This window comes from Eumetopias jubatus, unplaced genomic scaffold (assembly GCF_037043125.1).
Source record: "Eumetopias jubatus isolate StellerSeaLion01/CBP00866 unplaced genomic scaffold, mEumJub1_p1.0 scaffold_13, whole genome shotgun sequence".
In the NCBI taxonomy this organism is placed as follows: domain Eukaryota; kingdom Metazoa; phylum Chordata; class Mammalia; order Carnivora; family Otariidae; genus Eumetopias; species Eumetopias jubatus.
This window is the reverse complement of record NW_028274819.1, coordinates 56,616,132-56,634,032: the sequence shown is the minus strand read 5'-3', so window position 1 is coordinate 56,634,032 and position 17,901 is coordinate 56,616,132. Positions and strand designations below refer to the sequence as shown.

Here is a 17,901-nt window from a genome sequence, read left to right as displayed (position 1 = left end):
GAGACAGAGTTGCCTGCCCCATGGATAGAGATAGGCTGTCGGGATGTTGGTGACCAGAGGGTGTGGGCGTGGCTGGGAGCCAATGGTCCCTCTTGCCCCTTCCCACACACAAGGGCACAGCGCCATTCCTGCACGTGGGGGCCCTGGCCGCCATCACTGCGCTCTCCTGGATCGTGGCGGGACAGTTCGCCCGGGCAGAACGATCCTGTAAGTATGACAGCCTTCCCAGTACCCAAACCGGCTTATCCTGCCCTCACTTGGACATCACCTAGGTGGCCTGGGGATAAGGTGTTGCTCTGAGCGTGAGGGTTCTGATTCAGAGTGGCCCACAGGTTCCACTGAGGGCTGCAGCATGTTTCCTCCTCTGCTTGCCTGTCTATGTGGGAGTGAAAAGTCAAGCTCACCTTCCCAGCAAGAATGGGGGCTGCCCGTGGTGCAGGGTCCCCGCAGAGCATCTGGGTCCTGACAGGGGGAGGGAAGAGAGGTCCGGCATCCCCCCCACCTCCAAGCTGCCCAGGGTTCATGGGTGGGCCTCACGGGAGCCACACAGCTCACCAGGCAGCCTCACTCACGGCCCGTGTCTGCAGCCTCCCAGATGGCCATTCTCTTTACCTTCTTCACCGTGGTGTTTGCCTTCTACCTGGTGCCTCTCACCATCTCCTCTCCCTGCATCATGGAGAAGAAGGATCTGGGCCCCAAGCCAGCCCTCATCGGCCACCGCGGCGCCCCCATGGTGAGTGCCACCTGAGCGTCCTAACAGAGCAGGGTGGGCTGGAGCTGCCATTCTAGGAGAGACAGGCCAAGACCTATCTTCTTGTAGAGAGGACCTTGTAGGGAAAGGGATAGAATAAGCGTAGTGTAGTAATAGCAATAATCTTCAGCCCTTTCGGAGGGCATCTGGGAAGAACTGGTGGAAAAGCTGGGGAGCTTAGATGGGACTGAATCCTGAAGCGTCCTGAAGGCATCTTGCTTAAAAGATTTAACTTGTATCCCGGGGGCCCTGGGAAGATGCAGGAGGGCTTCAGGCTGGGGCCAGACCCAGCCAGGTTGTGGGTTGGGAAGGCCCAGGAGAGAGAGGTGCCAGGTGTGGGGAGAACAGCAGGGCCCTGGGTTCCAAGAGTCAGCAGGAGCACCTTTCAGGCTGTGGGGGGTGGACGGGATGGGTACGGCTCAGAGCCCACTGCTAAAGGGAAGGTAGCTGAATGGGGTTGAATTGGAGAGAGGAAGAAGTCAAAGTCAGAGCCCTGTGACCCCACAGTAGACCTTCCATTTGAGAGGATGGCTTTAGAGTCATGCTTCCTCAGCCTTTTGGCAGCTGGGGGAGCCTGGATCGATCCCTATCTGCGCTGTGCCCGTTTCCTCATCTTGTGCTCTGGGCTAACGAGAGTGTCTGCGCCAGTGGGCCATGCAAAGCAGGACTTAGCACGTGCGAAGTGCCCAGCTATGAGCCTGGTACACAGAAAATAAGAGGCAGACATTCCTGCTTTCTGGGGCAGGCCTTCTCCCTTCTCTGGACCAGGGTTTCCTTTCCAAGAACACCCTGACTTGTGGTTCTGAACAGGGGCAGTACCACTCTCCACCCCCAGGGGGCGCTTGAGGACCTCGTGAGAGCTTTTTCTTGTTTTTTGCAGTGATTGAGAGTTCCATGATGTCATTGAATTTCAGGGTAGTCAAGGTGGCCTCACAAAGTAACTTGTAAAAGGAGGTGTTGAGTCTGATGGGGCTGTGAATCACCCTTAGGTTCTTCCCCACTACCTGTGGTGGGTGTTACTGTGCCCATTTTTTAGATAAGATTCAGACATCTGTGCCCAGCTGGACCCTGGTGCTCTCCCAACATACCCTTTGCTGGTCCCAGCACCTCCTGGAAGAAACCAGCTGGAAAGGCCATGGCTTTGGAGTCAGAGGGATCTGGATTTGGGGTCCAGTTTTGCTCCATGTTGCCTGTGTGTCTTGGGGGTGTCACCAGTCCCCTCTGAGCCTTATGCTGCAGACTATCATGAGCATAACTTAGAAGCACAGCCCGTGCAGGTGGACGGGGACCAAGACTACAGCCCCTCTTCTGCTCAGGACCTAGATTACCCACCCAGCCTGCTCTGGAGGCCAGGGGACAAGCTCCTGCACTGAAGGGGTGGTGCTCAGCCAAGGGGAAGGAGCCAAGTGGCCCCAGCATAGATCATTTTTTTAGTAGGAAAAATTTCTATTATTCATAGAAGTTGCAAGAATGGTATAAGGAATCCCAGACCGAAGAATAGTATAATGACTCCAAGACCACCTTCAACATCTATCAGTATTCTTGCCATTGTTTCATCTGTCTCCCTTTTTCTTTTCTGCCACAATATTTTAAAGATTTTTTGAAAGATTTATTTTGGAGAGAGCACAGTAGGAGGGACAGAGGGAGGGGGAGACACGATCCCAAGCAGACACCGCACTGAGTGTGGAGCCAGATGCAGGGCTCGATCCCACAACCCCAAGATCACAACCCGAACTGAAACCAGATGGTTAAGCATCTGCCTTCGGCTCAGGTCATGATCCCAGGGTTCTGGGATCGAGTCCCGCATCGGGCTCCCTGCTCCTTGGGAGCCTGCTTCTCCCTCTGACTCTTTCTTTAATGAATAAATAAATAAATCTTTAAAAAAAAAAAAAAAGAACTGCATGCCCAGGACACCTCAGTGGCTCAGTTGGTTGAACATCGGACTCTTGACTTTGGCTCAGGTCATGATCTTATGGGTCGTGGGATCAAGCCCCGGGTTGGCCTACACTCTGCCCTCGGTGTGGAGTCTGCTTGGGATTCTCTCCCTCTTCCTCTCCTTCTGTTCCTCCCCTCCACACTCTTCGCTCTTTCTCAAAAATAAATAAATAAATAAAATCTTAAAAAAAAAAACAAAAACTGCATGCTTCACAGACTGAGCCAGCCAGGCACCCCTCTGCTGTAATATTTTAAAGCAAATTCCAGACATCCGGACATCGTATCGTTTTGCCCATACGTACGTCAGGATATATCTCTAATCCTTAAGGACGTTGTTTTAATATAATGATAACTACAATGATGCTGTTACACCCAACCAAATTAATAATTCTTTAATAACCAAATTAATAATTCTTTAATATTATCTAATACTGAATCCATGTTTAGTTTTCCTTTATTGTTTCAAAAATACCTTTTTACAGTTGAGTTGTTAAAAATCAGGATCCAAACAGGGTCCACATGGTGCATCTGGCTGACATGTCTTCCAAGTTTCTTTTAGTATATAGCAATCCCCCTCCCTTTTTTCCATATGCTGTTTGTCAAAAAAACTGAGTCATTTGTCCTGTAGAATTTCCCACGTTGTGCCTGTGGCTGGTTGTGTCCCCGAGGTGGCTGCTGAGTGGCTGGCACGAATGCCTGACACAGCCCCGTGGGTCACTGCGCCTGCACGTGTGTTGGAGTCCACACCTGGGTGCATCACTGCCTCTGGATCCACACGTGTGTGTGTGTGTGTTCTTTAACATTTGGTCAGACCAACTCCAGCGTTGGAACTTTGAACCACAGTGGCCTGCCCAGCCGAATTTGTGACAACCGCCCCCCCCCCGCCCCCGCCACATACACACTCAGAATCCCACTTGGGCTTAGGCCTGAGGCAGGTAAGGATTAAGAATTCGCCCTGAGGGGCGCCTGGGTGGCTCAGTCGTTGAGCGTCTGCCTTTGGCTCAGGTCAAGGTCCCAGGGTCCTGGGATCGAGCCCTGCATTGGGTTCCCTGCTCCGCAGGAAGCCTGCTTCTCCCTCTCCCACTCCCCCTGCTTGTGTTCCCTCTCTTGCTGTGTCTCTCTCAGTCAAATAAATAAATAGAATCTTAAAAAAAAAAAAGAATTTGCCCTGAAATCCTGCATGCTTCTTGGAGCCCTCTTGGGGCCCCCAGGCTGGCCAGGGCAGGCTAGGTTTCCACGGCTCTTTTCTCCAGGAGGCCAGCACCTACCCCAGGGAGACCTGAGTTTACAAAGCCTCTGCCCTTCCCCATCACTTCCCCTGCTCCCCAGGGGTCTTTGTAGCCCCTGCTGGGCTCCTTTGTGTCTCCCCACAGTCTACCTTCTGCAGCCTCAGCCGACAAGGGAGCTTTGGCACCTCTGAGGTGGTCACTTGTGAGAGGCCTGGCCGCAGGACATTTAGAGGCGAGATGGGCAGGAACTCCACCGAGTCCATGCCCGTCTCTAATGCCTCTCTGGCCCTGTTCTGCCTCTGGGTGGGGCCTCACACAGCTTACCTGACTGGGAGAAGGGAGCCGTGTCCCCCAAAGCTGCTCTGCCCCAGGGGAAGGGGAAGTAAGGAACTCGGGTATAGAGACTGCTGATGTCTCTCATCTCACCAATGAGCTTGATAACATTAGCCTGTTCTATAGCTAGAGACGCTGAGGTTCAGAGGTGAGGTGAGCGGGGAGTGGAATTGTTCCTTCTTGGCCCCAAAGCCCTTGCTGTGCTAGGCCACCTCCCAGAGGCAGGGAATGTGTTAACGTGTGGGAGCGGCACGGCCAGAGGGAGAGAAGGTGGGCACAAGTGTGTCTTGGTGGGAATAAAATCAGCCACAGGAACCCCCTGCAGCCCATCCCTTCACTGCCAGAAGACCTCCCTTCCTCTTAACCACCCCCCCACCCCTCGCACTGGGTCCTAGCCCAATCCTTGGTCTGGTGGTGACGCCCAGTGGCTACAGAGGATATGACAGGGTCTTCAGACTGGACAGAACTAGGGAGGGCTACCTGGAACTCCCAACTGGAAAGACCCCCAAATGGAAGGACCCAATGAATTCAGAGAACACTGAATATACATGCCCAAGGGGAAAATGGGGAAACTGAGGTCCATAGGAGAAAGAGATGCACCGATGGTCACAAAGCTAGTTTATGACAGGGCCAGGGCTAGAACCAGGATCTTCTGGTATATATGCTATAGGACTAATAGTAGTCACTTATTAAGCACTTACTGCATATCGGATATGTTGGGGGCTTATTATCCATGTAACGGTCTAGGGGATCGTCTTGTCATGCCTGTATAGATGAGAAAACTGGGCACCCTGTGGAAACTCTGCCATCCTGAGTACCTTCTCCTCTCCCTCTGGGATATCCACCCAGACCCGGGGTGTAACCAGGAGGAAACATGGCTGCAGCCCCAGCCCCAGATTGCCACAAGGCAGAGGACTGTATAACAGCCCTCACACCCCCACATTTATATACATCAACACTAACCACCCCTGCCTCCTTTCCTGCAAAGAAAACCTGTGAGGCAGGCAGGATTTAACAGATAAGGAAACCGAGCCTTGGAGAAGCTGCGTGGTGCCCCGGGTCCCACAGCTACTGCCTGGACGACCAAGAACTAGAACCAGGCCTACTCCAGCCTCCCAACACGGAAGGGTCTACGCTAGCTGGGGAGGTGTACATCAGCTAAATCTTGGCTCTCCCTTCCTACCTAGCTGGCCCCAGAGCACACGCTGATGTCCTTCCAGAAGGCCCTGGAACAGAAGCTGTATGGGTTACAGGCTGATGTCACCATCAGGTAGGTGTGGGGGGTTGGGAGGACCACAGCACCCCTCATCCCTGCCACATACACATCTGGGACTTTGCTGGAGGAACCTCGGGTCCCAGAGCCTGAGATGGGAGGGCCAGGGCTTGGCTCCACTGCAGGGCCCACACCCTGTTTGTGCCAAATGCCAGAATATAAAATAGGGAAATAAACAGATGCTCTTGCTTCAAGCAGGGGTTGGGGAGTGGGACCTGGAGTCCTGCCACAGATCCAGTTGAAGGAAAGACTAGATCTATATGGCTCAGCAAGACGGAGCTCAAACACGGATAGGTGAAATAAGAACAGTGCAGAGCGATAGTCACTGTGATGTCATTTATATTGTAGTTCGAAGACCACATAAAACGATTTCTATGTTCTCAACATGTAGATTTTAAAAGTACTTGGTAGTATAAAGGTTGAGAAGAATTCATACCAATCTCACAACAGATGACCTCTGAGAGGGGGGAAAGAGGCGGGGCTACCGTGTGCAGTTTACACAGGCGGTGAAGTGAGTGAATAAGGGCACCACACACGTGAGGTTCTGAGTGTAGATACCACCGTTAGAGAAGCCATCGTTCCCAGTGTAGGTATCACAGAATTGTGTGTTTATCACTTTCTAGCAGATGGTGGTAAAATGCCTTGAGGAAGGGGGCCACATGTGCCTCTTACTGTTTCACACTAAGATACCATAGGGGCTGCTCACAGCTCCAGTGGGGTAGACCGGGATGGTGCTAAGGGGGAATGTGTCAAAGGGGCCTGCATTTGTCCTGTCTTGTCACATGGACTGGGTTCTAAGTCAGGTTCTACCACTTCCTGGGCTAGTGCGTTTGAGCTAGATACTTCCCTCTCCCAGCCTCAGTTTCCCCATTATCAAATGAGGTCACACCTTGTCTGCTAGTGGTTGCTAATAGGCCCAGCCCTCCCTCTTCAGCAGTCCCTACCCACCCCCCCAACCCTCACAGAGCCAGAGGGACTCACCCCCTGTCCTCCCTGTGCACACAGGGAGCCTGAGGCCCAGAGAGGAGCAAAGCCTGCCTGGTTCCACCACCTCCACCACGGGGGCTGGTGCAGGTGGGTGGGAAGGAGTGTACGGATGTTGGTGGAGGGGATCACTGGTGGGCAGGTGAGGGACCTGGGTGGACAGTGACCTGGGGGATTCCGCCTTCCCGCAGCCTGGATGGCGTGCCCTTCCTCATGCATGACAACACCCTGCAGCGAACCACTAACGTGGCGGAGGAATTCCCGGAGTTTGCCCGCAGGCCCGCCTCCATGCTGAACTGGACCATCCTGCAGAGGCTCAATGCTGGCCAGTGGTTCCTGAAGGTCTGGCTCTACCTGTCCCAGTCCTAGGCATGGAAAACACAGGCAGGGACCCCACAGAGTGAGAGGGCCAGGGGCAGCCAGCAGCTCAGAGGACCCCTAGTCCCCTAGCATCAGTGACTCACAGCCAGGCTGGTTAGTGGCCTGCTTGAGCTCCTACCACTGGAGCCCGGATGTCATGGTCGTTAGTGCTTGTTCGCGTTCTGTCTTCCCCATCAGAAAAAGTTGACAGTGATGATAATAGTTAACAGGTAAAAACTGGGAACTCTGTCAAACTCCAGAGGGAGATTGGTTCCTGGTCTGAAATGCTACTAGAGGAGAAATGTGCTGGAGTCTGGGAGAAGTTCCAAGCAAATGACTTTCAGGAAACAGGGGTGGCGTGGAGAAGTTAGGGGTGGGATCTCCTAGACTCCCCACAGGGCCCCTGACGTCAGTTTGCCTGACCCCGCACACCAGCAGACGCTCCGTGCTCGGTGGCTGGTGAGGCAGCCCTGTGTATCCCTCTCTCTGCCAGACGGATCCCTTCTGGACGGCCAGCTCCCTGTCGCCCTCTGACCACAGGGAGGCGCAGAACCAGTCCATCTGCAGCTTGGCAGAGCTCCTGGAGTTGGCCAAGGGCAACGCCACACTGCTGCTCAACCTGCGTGATCCGCCTCGGGAGCACCCGTACCGTGGCAGCTTCCTCAACGTCACGCTGGAGGCCCTGCTGCGCTCCGGCTTCCCCCAGCACCAGGTGAGGCCCTGCCCGGCTGCGCCCCAGGCCTGGCTGGAGCAGGCCTCCAGCATCGATGCACCATGCCACCCATCCGGACCTCAGCTTCCACATGTGCAGGATGGGGGAGCGGGCCCCGTGCCTTCCTGACAGGGTCATCATGGGGACGGGAGGGAAACAAGAAAGGCCTTTAAAATGGACAGAGGGCAGGAGCTGGTTCTCTGGAACACTGGTATTTCCGCATCCCTGTGGTAAAATACTCAAGAGTTCAGAGAAATTGGAAACCACTTTCTGGCAGCACACGGGACCGGTGGCAAGCTACAGAGTGACGTGGGTTATCAGTCTTGGGACAGGGGTCTAGAGGGGAGAGCAGTTCACAGGCTTGGCTGGACCACGTTGTCCCCTGTAGATGATTATTACACGTGAGCCTCACTATGGGCCATATCCCATCACTTTTAACCCTTCCGGGGGCTTTAGGAGGGGTAGATGCTGTAACCCCAGGTGACAGAAGAGAAATCTGAGGCTGCCCCCTCCTGCCTGCAGGTCATGTGGCTGCCCAACCGGCAGAGGCCCTTCGTGCGGAAGGTGGCTCCTGGCTTCCAGCAGACGTCGGGCTCCAAGGAGGCGGCCACCAGCCTGCGGAGAGGCCACATCCAGAGGCTGAACCTGCGCTACACTCAGGTGTCCCGCCAGGAGCTCAGGTGCCCACCCCAGCTCACGCAGCGGGGGCCGGACATGCTGGGGCTCGTGGTTCAAAGAGTAGAGGTTGAGAGCATTGGCAGATCTGGGTTTTGTCTGAGCTTGGTCCTCTGTGGGTGGAGATTCCCTTCTCTGGAGACAGTGGTGAGGATAGTGGGTTTATAAAGGGGGACATGCTTTAGAGGCGTCCCACGCTGGGCCCGGAGGGCCCCCTCGGAGGGCTGACAGCCTCTGTCCGCCTGCCCCACAGGGACTATGCGTCCTGGAACCTGAGTGTGAACCTCTACACGGTCAACGCGCCGTGGCTGTTCTCCCTGCTGTGGTGCGCGGGGGTCCCCTCTGTCACCTCCGACAACTCCCACACCCTGTCCCAGGTGCCTTCCCCCCTCTGGATCATGGTGAGTTGGGGGATGGTCAGGGGGCAGAGGGTCCCTGGGGGTGTGTAGAGAGAGCCTGTGGCATGGGGTGGGGGGCAGGCTCCACGCTCGGGGCTCTCTGGTGAGGTCTCAGGGGTGGGGAACAGCGCGTGAGGAGGATTTTCATGGCCTCTGGCGTCTGCACTAAGGTGCTAGGGGGTGGGAAGAACCTGGGCCCAGCCCATGGGGAGGAAAACATCACTCAAGGGCCCTAGAGGAGTAAATTAGTACTTGGGGTTTGGGTTTGGGGGGCGTTTATTATGTTTTGTTTTAAAGGAGGGGAAGGCATTAGAAAAAGTAACAATAGAACAAGGATAGGGGTCATTAAACGCCGTTCTGAGAATACAGCAAATAAAACCAATTTTCACCTGGCTGATCAAGCCCCTGCTGACAGGCCTGAGCTCCAGTCCCAGCTCTGCTACTGGGGGCTCGGGAAACCCTTGACCTCCCTGCTGTGCTCCTACTGCCACCTCCCTGAGGATATGACAGCCAGTCCAAGGGTCTTGTTATAGCTGAGACAGTGTCAGGGTCACGGAATCGGATCTCGGTTATGGAGGGTGTGTCCATCCACCTGCCCGTTGTCCTTACAAACCTCCAAGGGCTCTGCTCAGAACAACATGAAGTGACTTACTGACTAGCAGCAGCAATGAGCACACTCGAATTTTCAGGCCACAGGAGCTGAGCAACAGCAAGGACTCCTGGCACAGCCTCACCCCCCTTCAGTTTACCTGAGATCAAGGGCCCTGGAGGCCTGGCCGCACTGGAGGCTTTGCTCTCCCTGGCCCCTGGAGGGGGAGCCCACACTCCACACGTACTCTTACACCCACACAGATGCCGTGTGCCTCTTCACACACACCCCTGCATACTTGCTCGTCATTCACACCTTCACATACAGCTGTCTGCCTTCCATTTACTCACTTTCTGCTTGGAGCCCCCTTAAGCACACAAACCCTCCAGGCTTATTAACACATGCCATCTCTGCCCTGACCACCGCATCTCTTTACACACACACACACACACACACACACACACACACACACCCTCAGAGCCCACTTATTAACACATGCCATCTCTGCCCTGACCACTGCATCTCTTCTCTCTCTCTCTCTCTCTCTCTCTCTCACACACACACACACCCTCAGAGCCCACTCCTACAAAATACCATCTCAAGGCCCCAAGCCCCAAACCCCCTCTAGGCCCTCCCTATTCCTTCCCTGATGGTGACATAGGGTCGTCCTACCCACGGACCCTCAGTCTAGAGCCCCGGTATGGACTGGCCATGACTGAAAACTGGCCATGGCGCCATCTGTCCACAGCCCCCAGACGAGTACTGTCTCATGTGGGTCACCGCGGACCTGATCTCCTTCATGCTCATCATTGGCATCTTCGTGCTCCAGAAGTGAGTAGGCTCTGACTCCCTTGCACACCCCACAAGCCCAGCCCCCACCCTAGCCAGTTGAACTTCCTCCTGAGCCCTGGGCCTGGAGAAGCCCTGATCAGGCAGCCTGTTCAGGGTAGGACTGCCCAGCGGGTCCCCTAGCCCATCCTCCTCAGCCAGAGCTGAGTGGCTTCTGGAACGAACACCCAGCTGGGAGCCCAGAGCCAAGCTCTGCCATGACTTGCTGTGTGGACTCTGGCGGGTTTGGGCTCCTCTCCGGCTTGTCCTCACCTGCTCCCCAGGGCTGTCACCAACACCCAGCACTCGGGTGTGCCACGCTGGAGGCCTCCTGCCTGTTCGGGTAGCACCCCGGAGAGCGGTGCAGTGGGGAAGTGGGGTTGGGCCTGGGGAAGGGTTTAAGGCCAGGCAGGGGCCCCGATCCAGCCACCACCACCAACTGGCTGTTTTATTCCTGACTGACGTTCTCTCTCTGTCACTCACCGCTCTGATCCGGCGCATGTCCCCCCTCTCTCCCCACCCCCTCTCTGCTGCACTCTGGTATCTCACAGCTATCACTTGATCAGGTAATTCTGGTGTGGTCTTCCTCTCCTGTTCCTCTTTCTCCCTCCTCCTTGCCATCGCCTTCTTCAGTTCCATCCGAAAACCTGCCGTGCGCCAAGCCTGTGCCTGGGTCAGGGTCCCTCGCGGGTCACCCTCCCAGACACCTCCGCTCGCCTGACGCCTCTTGCTGTCCCCATCTCGCCTCGTGTGCGCCCCCGCCCCCTGGTCCTCCTGCTGTTCCTCACAGGTTGCTGACCTGGCCCCTCTCAGCACCAAAGCGGCTCCCCCTGGGGAGGGCCTGGGCCTGGCCACCCCTCCCACGGCTGGCACTCGCAGGGGCCTTCACCCCTGCCCTGCGCCGACCGTACCAAGTTCTGTCTCTCCCTTCCCATCTCTCAGTGTCTCCTCTCGGGCTTTGCCTCTCGAATCGCTGCTTATCTTTCTGTGTGTCTCTCATCTCTCTCACTCTCTATTTCTGCCTCCCACCTGACTCCTCCCGCCTTATACACACAGCCTCCCTGCTTTCCCCTGCGGGAACCCCATGGTGGTTGAGCTTCCTGTCCTGGATGTGCCTGGCTGCAGAGACCCTGGCCTGACACCTTCCTCCTGGGTTTACTGTGAATTTCCAACATGAGTCCTAGGTCCTGGGGATCCAAGCCCCCACCTTGGTCCAATGCCTTGGGCCCTCCTGATTTAGATAGCTTTACAAACTGCTCCCTGGCTGAGGGACCGAGCCCAGCGAAGGGACATGTACTGGTCCTTCCTTCATCGTCTCCGTCAGCAGACACACCCCTCCCCCATGCTGCACCTGTGCTGGGCCTGCAGCAAGGAGCCAGGCCTTCACCCTTGGAGCCCCAGGGTACTGGGGGGCAGCCGAGGTGGCCCAGGTGCTGGGATGGACATGCCAGGCCTGCTCTTTGTCCAGCCAGGGCCATGACATGGTCTTCCTGGGGGTCAGGAGAGGACTGACAAGAGGGGACCCTGAGGGAGACCATTCCCTGCAGGCCGCCTCCCTCCACTCACACTCAACAGATCCTCTGGGCACCTGCCACACAGCAGGTTTTGAGGTTGGTGCCAGGGACACTGTGACAAATAAGAGACCCAGTCGCTGGCCTCAAGGACATGTAGGGCAGCCAGCCCAGCCAGAGCACAGGCTGCCTTCCCCTCTGCTTCTTGCTTTCCCCTGTCTGTCTGCTCTTTTCATTCATCCACCTGCCTGTCCATCTGCCTGTCCATTTCTGCTATGCTGACCCCATCTGGAAACAACTGATTTCTCATGAGTCTGGGCTCCCCCACCCACCCCAGCAGGGCTCAGTGCCTGGGGGGTTGGGTTCTTGTTTCCAAGCTGACCCCTGCGCTTCTCTCAGTGGGAGTGGGGGTGGGGGTCCAGTGAATCTTTCTGTCTAGTTTGCAGGTAAAGTCTTAAGTTCGGAGACCAGGGATTTGGGGCTGGTTGAGAAGAACCGCAATAAGCAAGAACTGCCCTGAGCTGGGCGCAGGACCCCGAGTCCCCGGCTCTGCCTGGCCCCTGCACACCCCGCACAGCCCCACCCAAGTCACTCGGACACCCTTGCCTCTGAACCTGTGAAGACAAGGCCCCCACAGCCTCTCCCTCTCTCCCTCCCCCCCTTCACTCCCCACTCCCCCGGGCTTTCCCCACTGGCTTCACTCACCTGGCCCCAAGGGGGAGCTGGAGGATACAGCAGCTGGGACTCCCTGAGATTGGTGTGTACCCCACAGATGGGTGTCAAGAGTCATGCCTGCTAAGCTCTCCCCCAGTTTGTCCCATCCAGAGTCCGTGTGCAACTGTGGGCACCTGAAACACAACTCACCAACCCCAAACCAACCATCTTCCAGGGCAAGGGGACCTGATCTCGGGTTCTGGGGACAAGGGGGAGGCTGGAGAGCCCTGCTGAGAGTCAGTAGACTCTGATTCAAGCCCTAGCTCTGCCCGTGTCTGGACCTCCGTTTCCCCATCTGCAGTTAGACAAGAGACCTGCTGGCTCTCAGGCCAAATCCAGATAGGTTCTGGGATTGGGCAGGATCCCTGCTCCAAGGAAGGGTGGGAAAGGACCTGTGCCCATGGGCCATCTCTGCAGGTGGCGCCTGGGTGGCATACGGAGCTACAACCCCGAGCAGATCATGCTGAGTGCTGCGGTGCGCCGGACCAGCCGGGATGTCAGCATCATGAAGGAGAAGCTCATCTTCTCAGGTGGGCAGCCCTGCAAAATGAGGCCGTGGGCTCAGTTATCTCCAGCCCCCACATGCACTTGAGTATGCGTGCACACATCTGCACGCAACACATACAGGCAGGGATACAGCGCGGACATACATCTACCCACCCAGCTTCACATACACAGAGAGAAGCATGCACCCCTCCATATGCGGTCATCAACTCCAGACCCTGTGGTTGTCAGCCCCATGGGTGGTGGACAGGGGTGACATGTGGCGGGGGTGGGGGGGTTGCTTTCCCTTTGCCTGGTTTATTCACCATAAATACTGATTTTTCACACCTGCTTGCTGCCAGCCCCTGTTGGCATTCCCAATCTGATGGAGGAGGCGGCTGTATAAACAAATACACAGAAAATTGGGTGCCACTAGAGCTCTAATAGGGGTACTGAGCCAGAGTGGGGTGCAGAGGAGAGTGGTCAGAGCTCTCTGGGGCAGTGAGGGTCTTGGGGCCCACTTTGCAAAGGGACCTAGCTGGAATGGGAGAGATGTGTAGGTGGGGCCTGGGTGATGGGTTTGAGGTGAGGGCTGACCAAGCAGAGGAAAGGAAGGGCATTCAGGCAGGAACAGTAGGTGTTCAGAGGCAGTGAGGGGGCATGGCTTACTGGAGTACCAAGAACTATCCATCCTTCCATGTGGCGTGAGGGGTGGCCTTGTGCTCGCGAGGACGGCACTAGGGGGGCACTTGGGCCTTGAGTGTGTGGTCAGGAACTCGGGCTTCACTTTGAAAGCAGAGTAGGGTCCTGGGCAGATTTGTCGTTGTTACAGTAGGGTTGTAACAAGCACCACAACCTGGGTGGCTTCAATGACAGAAATTTATTGTTTCAGTTCTGGAGGCTAGAAGTCCACAATCAAGGTGTTGGCAGGGTTGGTTCATTCTGAGGGCCATGGGAGAAGGATCTGGTCCAGGCCTCTCTCCTTGACTTATGGATGCTCATCTTTGTGTGGACATGGCATTCTCCCAGTATGCATCTCTGTGTCCAAATGTCTCCCCTTTATAAGGACACCAGGCATACTGGACTGGGGCCCACCTTAATGACTTCATCTTAACCAATTAACATCTGCAGCAACCTTATTCTCAAAGTCACGTTCTGGAAGTACTGGGGGTTAAGACTTCAACCTGTGAATGTGGGGGAGAGCACAATTCCATCTATAGCAAGTGTGGATGGTGGACAAGAGGGGGAAGCTGGAGGCAAAGAAACCAGTAGCTCAGGGGAGAGATTGGGTGTGGGAGCACAGAGGAGAGGAGAGATATGAGGGATATTTAGGAGCCAGATGGGCTGGGGTTCAAATCCCAGTCCTATCTCCAACTAGACAGGTGTACCAGAGCACATTAGCATCAGACTCCTCCTCTGTAAAAGGGACTGGCCCTCCCGCACAGGGTGCTTGAGGGGTTAGCACCACACCTGGCCCAGAGGTATGCTGGGTAACCACTGTCTGAATGACCGAGACTCAAGTGGGGGTGACTGATTTGGGGGCTGGTTTCCAGGATTGTGTGACCATCCACTCATTCATTCACTCCTTTATTTATTCATTCCTTCAACAGATGAACGCCAGGCACTGTTTTAGGTGCTTAGGATTTACAGATTCCTGCCAATGGGGCACTCACATTCCTCCTGCCTTGGCTCAAAAGGAGCCTTCCCTGAGCACCAAGGCTGGGTTGGAGTGCCTCCCCTGGTGACCCACAGCCCTCTAGCCACACTGGGGAGCTCCTGGAAGGAGGGGCCAATCAAAGGCCCCTGGGGTGCCCAGGCTCCCACAGCCTGGCCCAGAGAAGTCAGAAGGGGCAGAGAGAATGAATGGAAAGAAAGAGACCAGCCCCTAGGCCTGGCAGGTTCTGTGCCTCCAGGCCCCCACCTGTCCTTCAGTGCCAAAGGCCATTCACTGAGCACCTTCTGAGTGGAGACTCTGAGGAGCCAGCCAGTCCTCACCCCATCCTGCCCACTGCAGGTTGAAAAGTCCTTTCCAGAGACCCTCAGCCTCCCCTCCCCTCAGGGTAGGCTCAGCTCCACTCAGCAGACCTTTTCTGAGCCCCTGTTATATGTACAGTGCTGTGCCAGACAGTAGGACACAGATGCCCAGACCTCACCCCTGTGCTTGAAGTACTCCAGTTGGTGGGGGCCACAGACAGTGACAGTACAGGAGGTGATGGGGCAGGGGGAGGCAGGGGCTAGGGTGGCCATGAGGAGGCCCCATTCCAGCTTGGGGGACTCAGGGGAGGCTTTGAGGAGGCGGTAATAACACAGATGAGAAAAATTGAGCTAGATTTTAAGAAAAGGAAGTGTTGACAGGGAGGACACCCCCAGGAGAAGGACCAGTGTGTACAAAGGCCCTGAGTAAATGCATGGGCACCAAGATCAGGAGGGTACAGATGGTTTTCTGTGGCTGGAAGGTGGAATTCCAGGGGAGAGTGGACTGAGGTGTGGCCAGAGTGTTTGCAGAGTCCAAGGAGGGCCTTGAAAGCCAATCTCAATAGCAAACCTGAACCCAGTGATTTCATCAACCTCCAAGTGCCTGACCAGGACTTCCCGTGGGTTACCCTTCCTGCTGCATTTGCCAGCCATCCTCATGGACCCCTCTTCTCCCCACTCATATTCTGCCTTCCTCTGGCCCCACAGAGATCAGCGATGGCATGGAGGTCTCCGATGAGCTCTCTGTATGCTCAGACAACAGTTATGACACGTACGCCAACAATGCTCCCACCCCTATGGATAACCGCAGGAGCGGCAGCCGCACCAAGACGCTCACGGACCACAGTGGGCGTTAGCCGAAGACCTGTCTGTCCCAGCCTGTACCTACTGTGGAGACCAGGGAACCCAAGAGAGCTGGCAGAAGCATGTCTGGCCTGGGAGTGCACTGGGAGCTGGCTCCATGGCCTCCTCGTTGGCTCCAGCCCTCTGTCAGCCATGGCCTCCCTTGGAGGGGGCTCCCCTCTCTCCTGAGGCCCACTTGGGTCAGGACTCCAGCCTCACAGATGCCCCTGCAGGCCTGGGGCTCCTTCTGGAAAGTTTGGAGCCTGGGGCCTGGTCCTCCCCTGGAGGCCTTCCCTTATATCCTGATCTGGAAGCTCTGATGAGTCACTGGGCTATGCCATGCCCCCTGTGGCAGTTGAGAATGTGGATGTCCACCTGTCCGTCCTCCTGTCTATCCTCAGAGGCAACCGACTCCTGCATGTCTCCTGCCTCGAGGGCCTGGACTGGGCCTCTGTTCTTCATGTCAGTCTCAAAAGCACAAGGATTTTCAGCCCAGGAGGAAAGCCTGCTGCAGTGGTGGAGACAACTCCTCCCCGACCGGCCTCCTACCACCACTGGCCCTGCCCCAGGAGAGGGACCGAGCCACATCCCCAGGAGCAGCTGGAGACGGCCAGAAGAGTAGGCTTAAGGCTGCTTTTACCCCTTACCTAAGTGTCCAGCAGGCCTCTAGGGCAGAGTGGCTCAGAGGCCCAGGAGATCCACAGACTGACACAACCTCAGGTTTCCACATCTGTGGCCACAGGGCAGTGGCCACGTGGGAAAGAGTGTTCTAGGCATGGCCAAGGGTGGGCATATGGCCAAGGAAGCCTACAGCAGGGCGAACCTGAGGGCCTTGGTCAATATGATTAAAGCTGCCATCTTGACATGTGTCATCTCTGAGTGGTCTGTGGGAGGGTAGGGAGAGGGTTTGCTGGGTTTGGGATTCAGTTTTGGGCTGATGATTTGAGGAGGAAGCATTCTCAGAAATGAATGGAAGAGCGCAGGGTGCTTGGGCCCCTACCCAGCATCACCAGGACACTGGGACTTCCTGAATAGCCCTGGGATTGGGGACCAGTATCCCCATATTGTGGTGGGGGGAGATGGTCCTGGAGTGGTAAAGTGACCATCCAAAGCCACACAGCTGAGAATGGGCAAAGCCAGGAGCCCGCCCAAGCTCTGGCCCCGGAGTGGATGCATGCCTTCCATAACCAGCCAGAATGGTGAGGCAGATGGGGAGGCCTCCTGGGTCTGATGTAGGGCTGGGTGGCAGAACCAGCAGGGCCCCTCACAGCTATATGGCGGCTTTCTGAGGTGTTTCCTAGGAGCCAAGGGATGTATCTCTTCTCAAAACGGGTCTTCTGGATAGAATTCTTGGGGTCTCAGCAATTCTGGCACCTTCTTAGAGGAAAAGAAAAGAAACCCCTTCCAAATGCTGGAATTCAGACTGCCCCCCCATTAACCTCTAGGACTGCCCACTGGGAACTGAGGGGATTCACCCTCCTTTCATCCTACTGAACATCTGCCAAGTGCATCCCTTCCCGGGCCAGAGGTCAACTCCCACCTCTCCCTGGGCATGAAGTATAAGGGAAATCCTGCATGGCTGGATTAGGGATGGGGCACACTGCTCTACCCAAAATGCCTCAGTAACCTCTCCAGCCTCTGGCAGACCCACCCAGGAAAGTGGATTTGACCTTTCACTCCAGCCTTTCCCTGACCCTTCAGTGCCCCTGGCTAGGATATCCCAGGCTCGTGGCCACACTTGGCTATTTGAGACATCCTGGAGCCTTCAGGGGCAGGTAGAAGGGGCTGGGAGTTCTGAGTGGGACAGCGAGTTAGCACCCCACTCTCACCAGGGCCCTACACTGTACCCACCTCCCCGATGCGGAGGCAGTCTAGCTGCCTCCCCTCACCCCAAACAATAGAGGGAGGATGGAGGCCATCCCCTAGCTGGGCAGACGGCCAGTCTTGTCTCCACCCTCAGCTGAACCCGCAGCCTATGGTCAATACTGGCTCCTGCCCCTTGACCCGAAGAGTTACTGAGAACCCCACCTTCCTGATGCCATCCCCCACACTCTCCCCTTGTCTACACAGGACAGACAAGACTGCCCTGTTCACAGGAAAACCAGAGACAGGGCCCGTTCCCTTCCCACTTCTCTCCTTCCTTGGACCTCAGGGTTGTGGCCTCCACCAGGTGGAGCCTGCCCTCCACCTGCTCAGGGCCCTCCTTCCCAAGTACAGATATAAAAGGGCCCAAATCTCTCCTGTCCTTTGACACACAGCAATGCATACTCCTTTTTTAGGGAGAAAGGAGATATACCTTTCCCTGGCGT

General features: G+C 56.0%; 1 protein-coding gene across 3 annotated transcripts in view; it reads left to right on the top strand.

Annotated features, from left to right (window-relative positions):
- The window catches only part of GDPD5 (glycerophosphodiester phosphodiesterase domain containing 5), an 82,972-nt gene extending 66,517 nt beyond the window's left edge, over positions 1-16,455 (top strand). For all 3 annotated transcript variants that reach the window (XM_028116013.2, XM_028116016.2, XM_028116015.2), the window contains 10 exons: positions 114-207; positions 588-733; positions 5,436-5,518; positions 6,697-6,847; positions 7,359-7,577; positions 8,100-8,257; positions 8,506-8,653; positions 9,988-10,070; positions 12,710-12,822; positions 15,458-16,455. In XM_028116013.2, the coding sequence (XP_027971814.2) occupies positions 114-207; positions 588-733; positions 5,436-5,518; positions 6,697-6,847; positions 7,359-7,577; positions 8,100-8,257; positions 8,506-8,653; positions 9,988-10,070; positions 12,710-12,822; positions 15,458-15,606 (1,344 nt within the window). In that variant the 3' untranslated portion in view covers positions 15,607-16,455. The remainder of the gene's footprint in view (positions 1-113; positions 208-587; positions 734-5,435; positions 5,519-6,696; positions 6,848-7,358; positions 7,578-8,099; positions 8,258-8,505; positions 8,654-9,987; positions 10,071-12,709; positions 12,823-15,457) is intronic.
- The last annotated feature ends 1,446 nt before the right edge of the window (positions 16,456-17,901 follow it).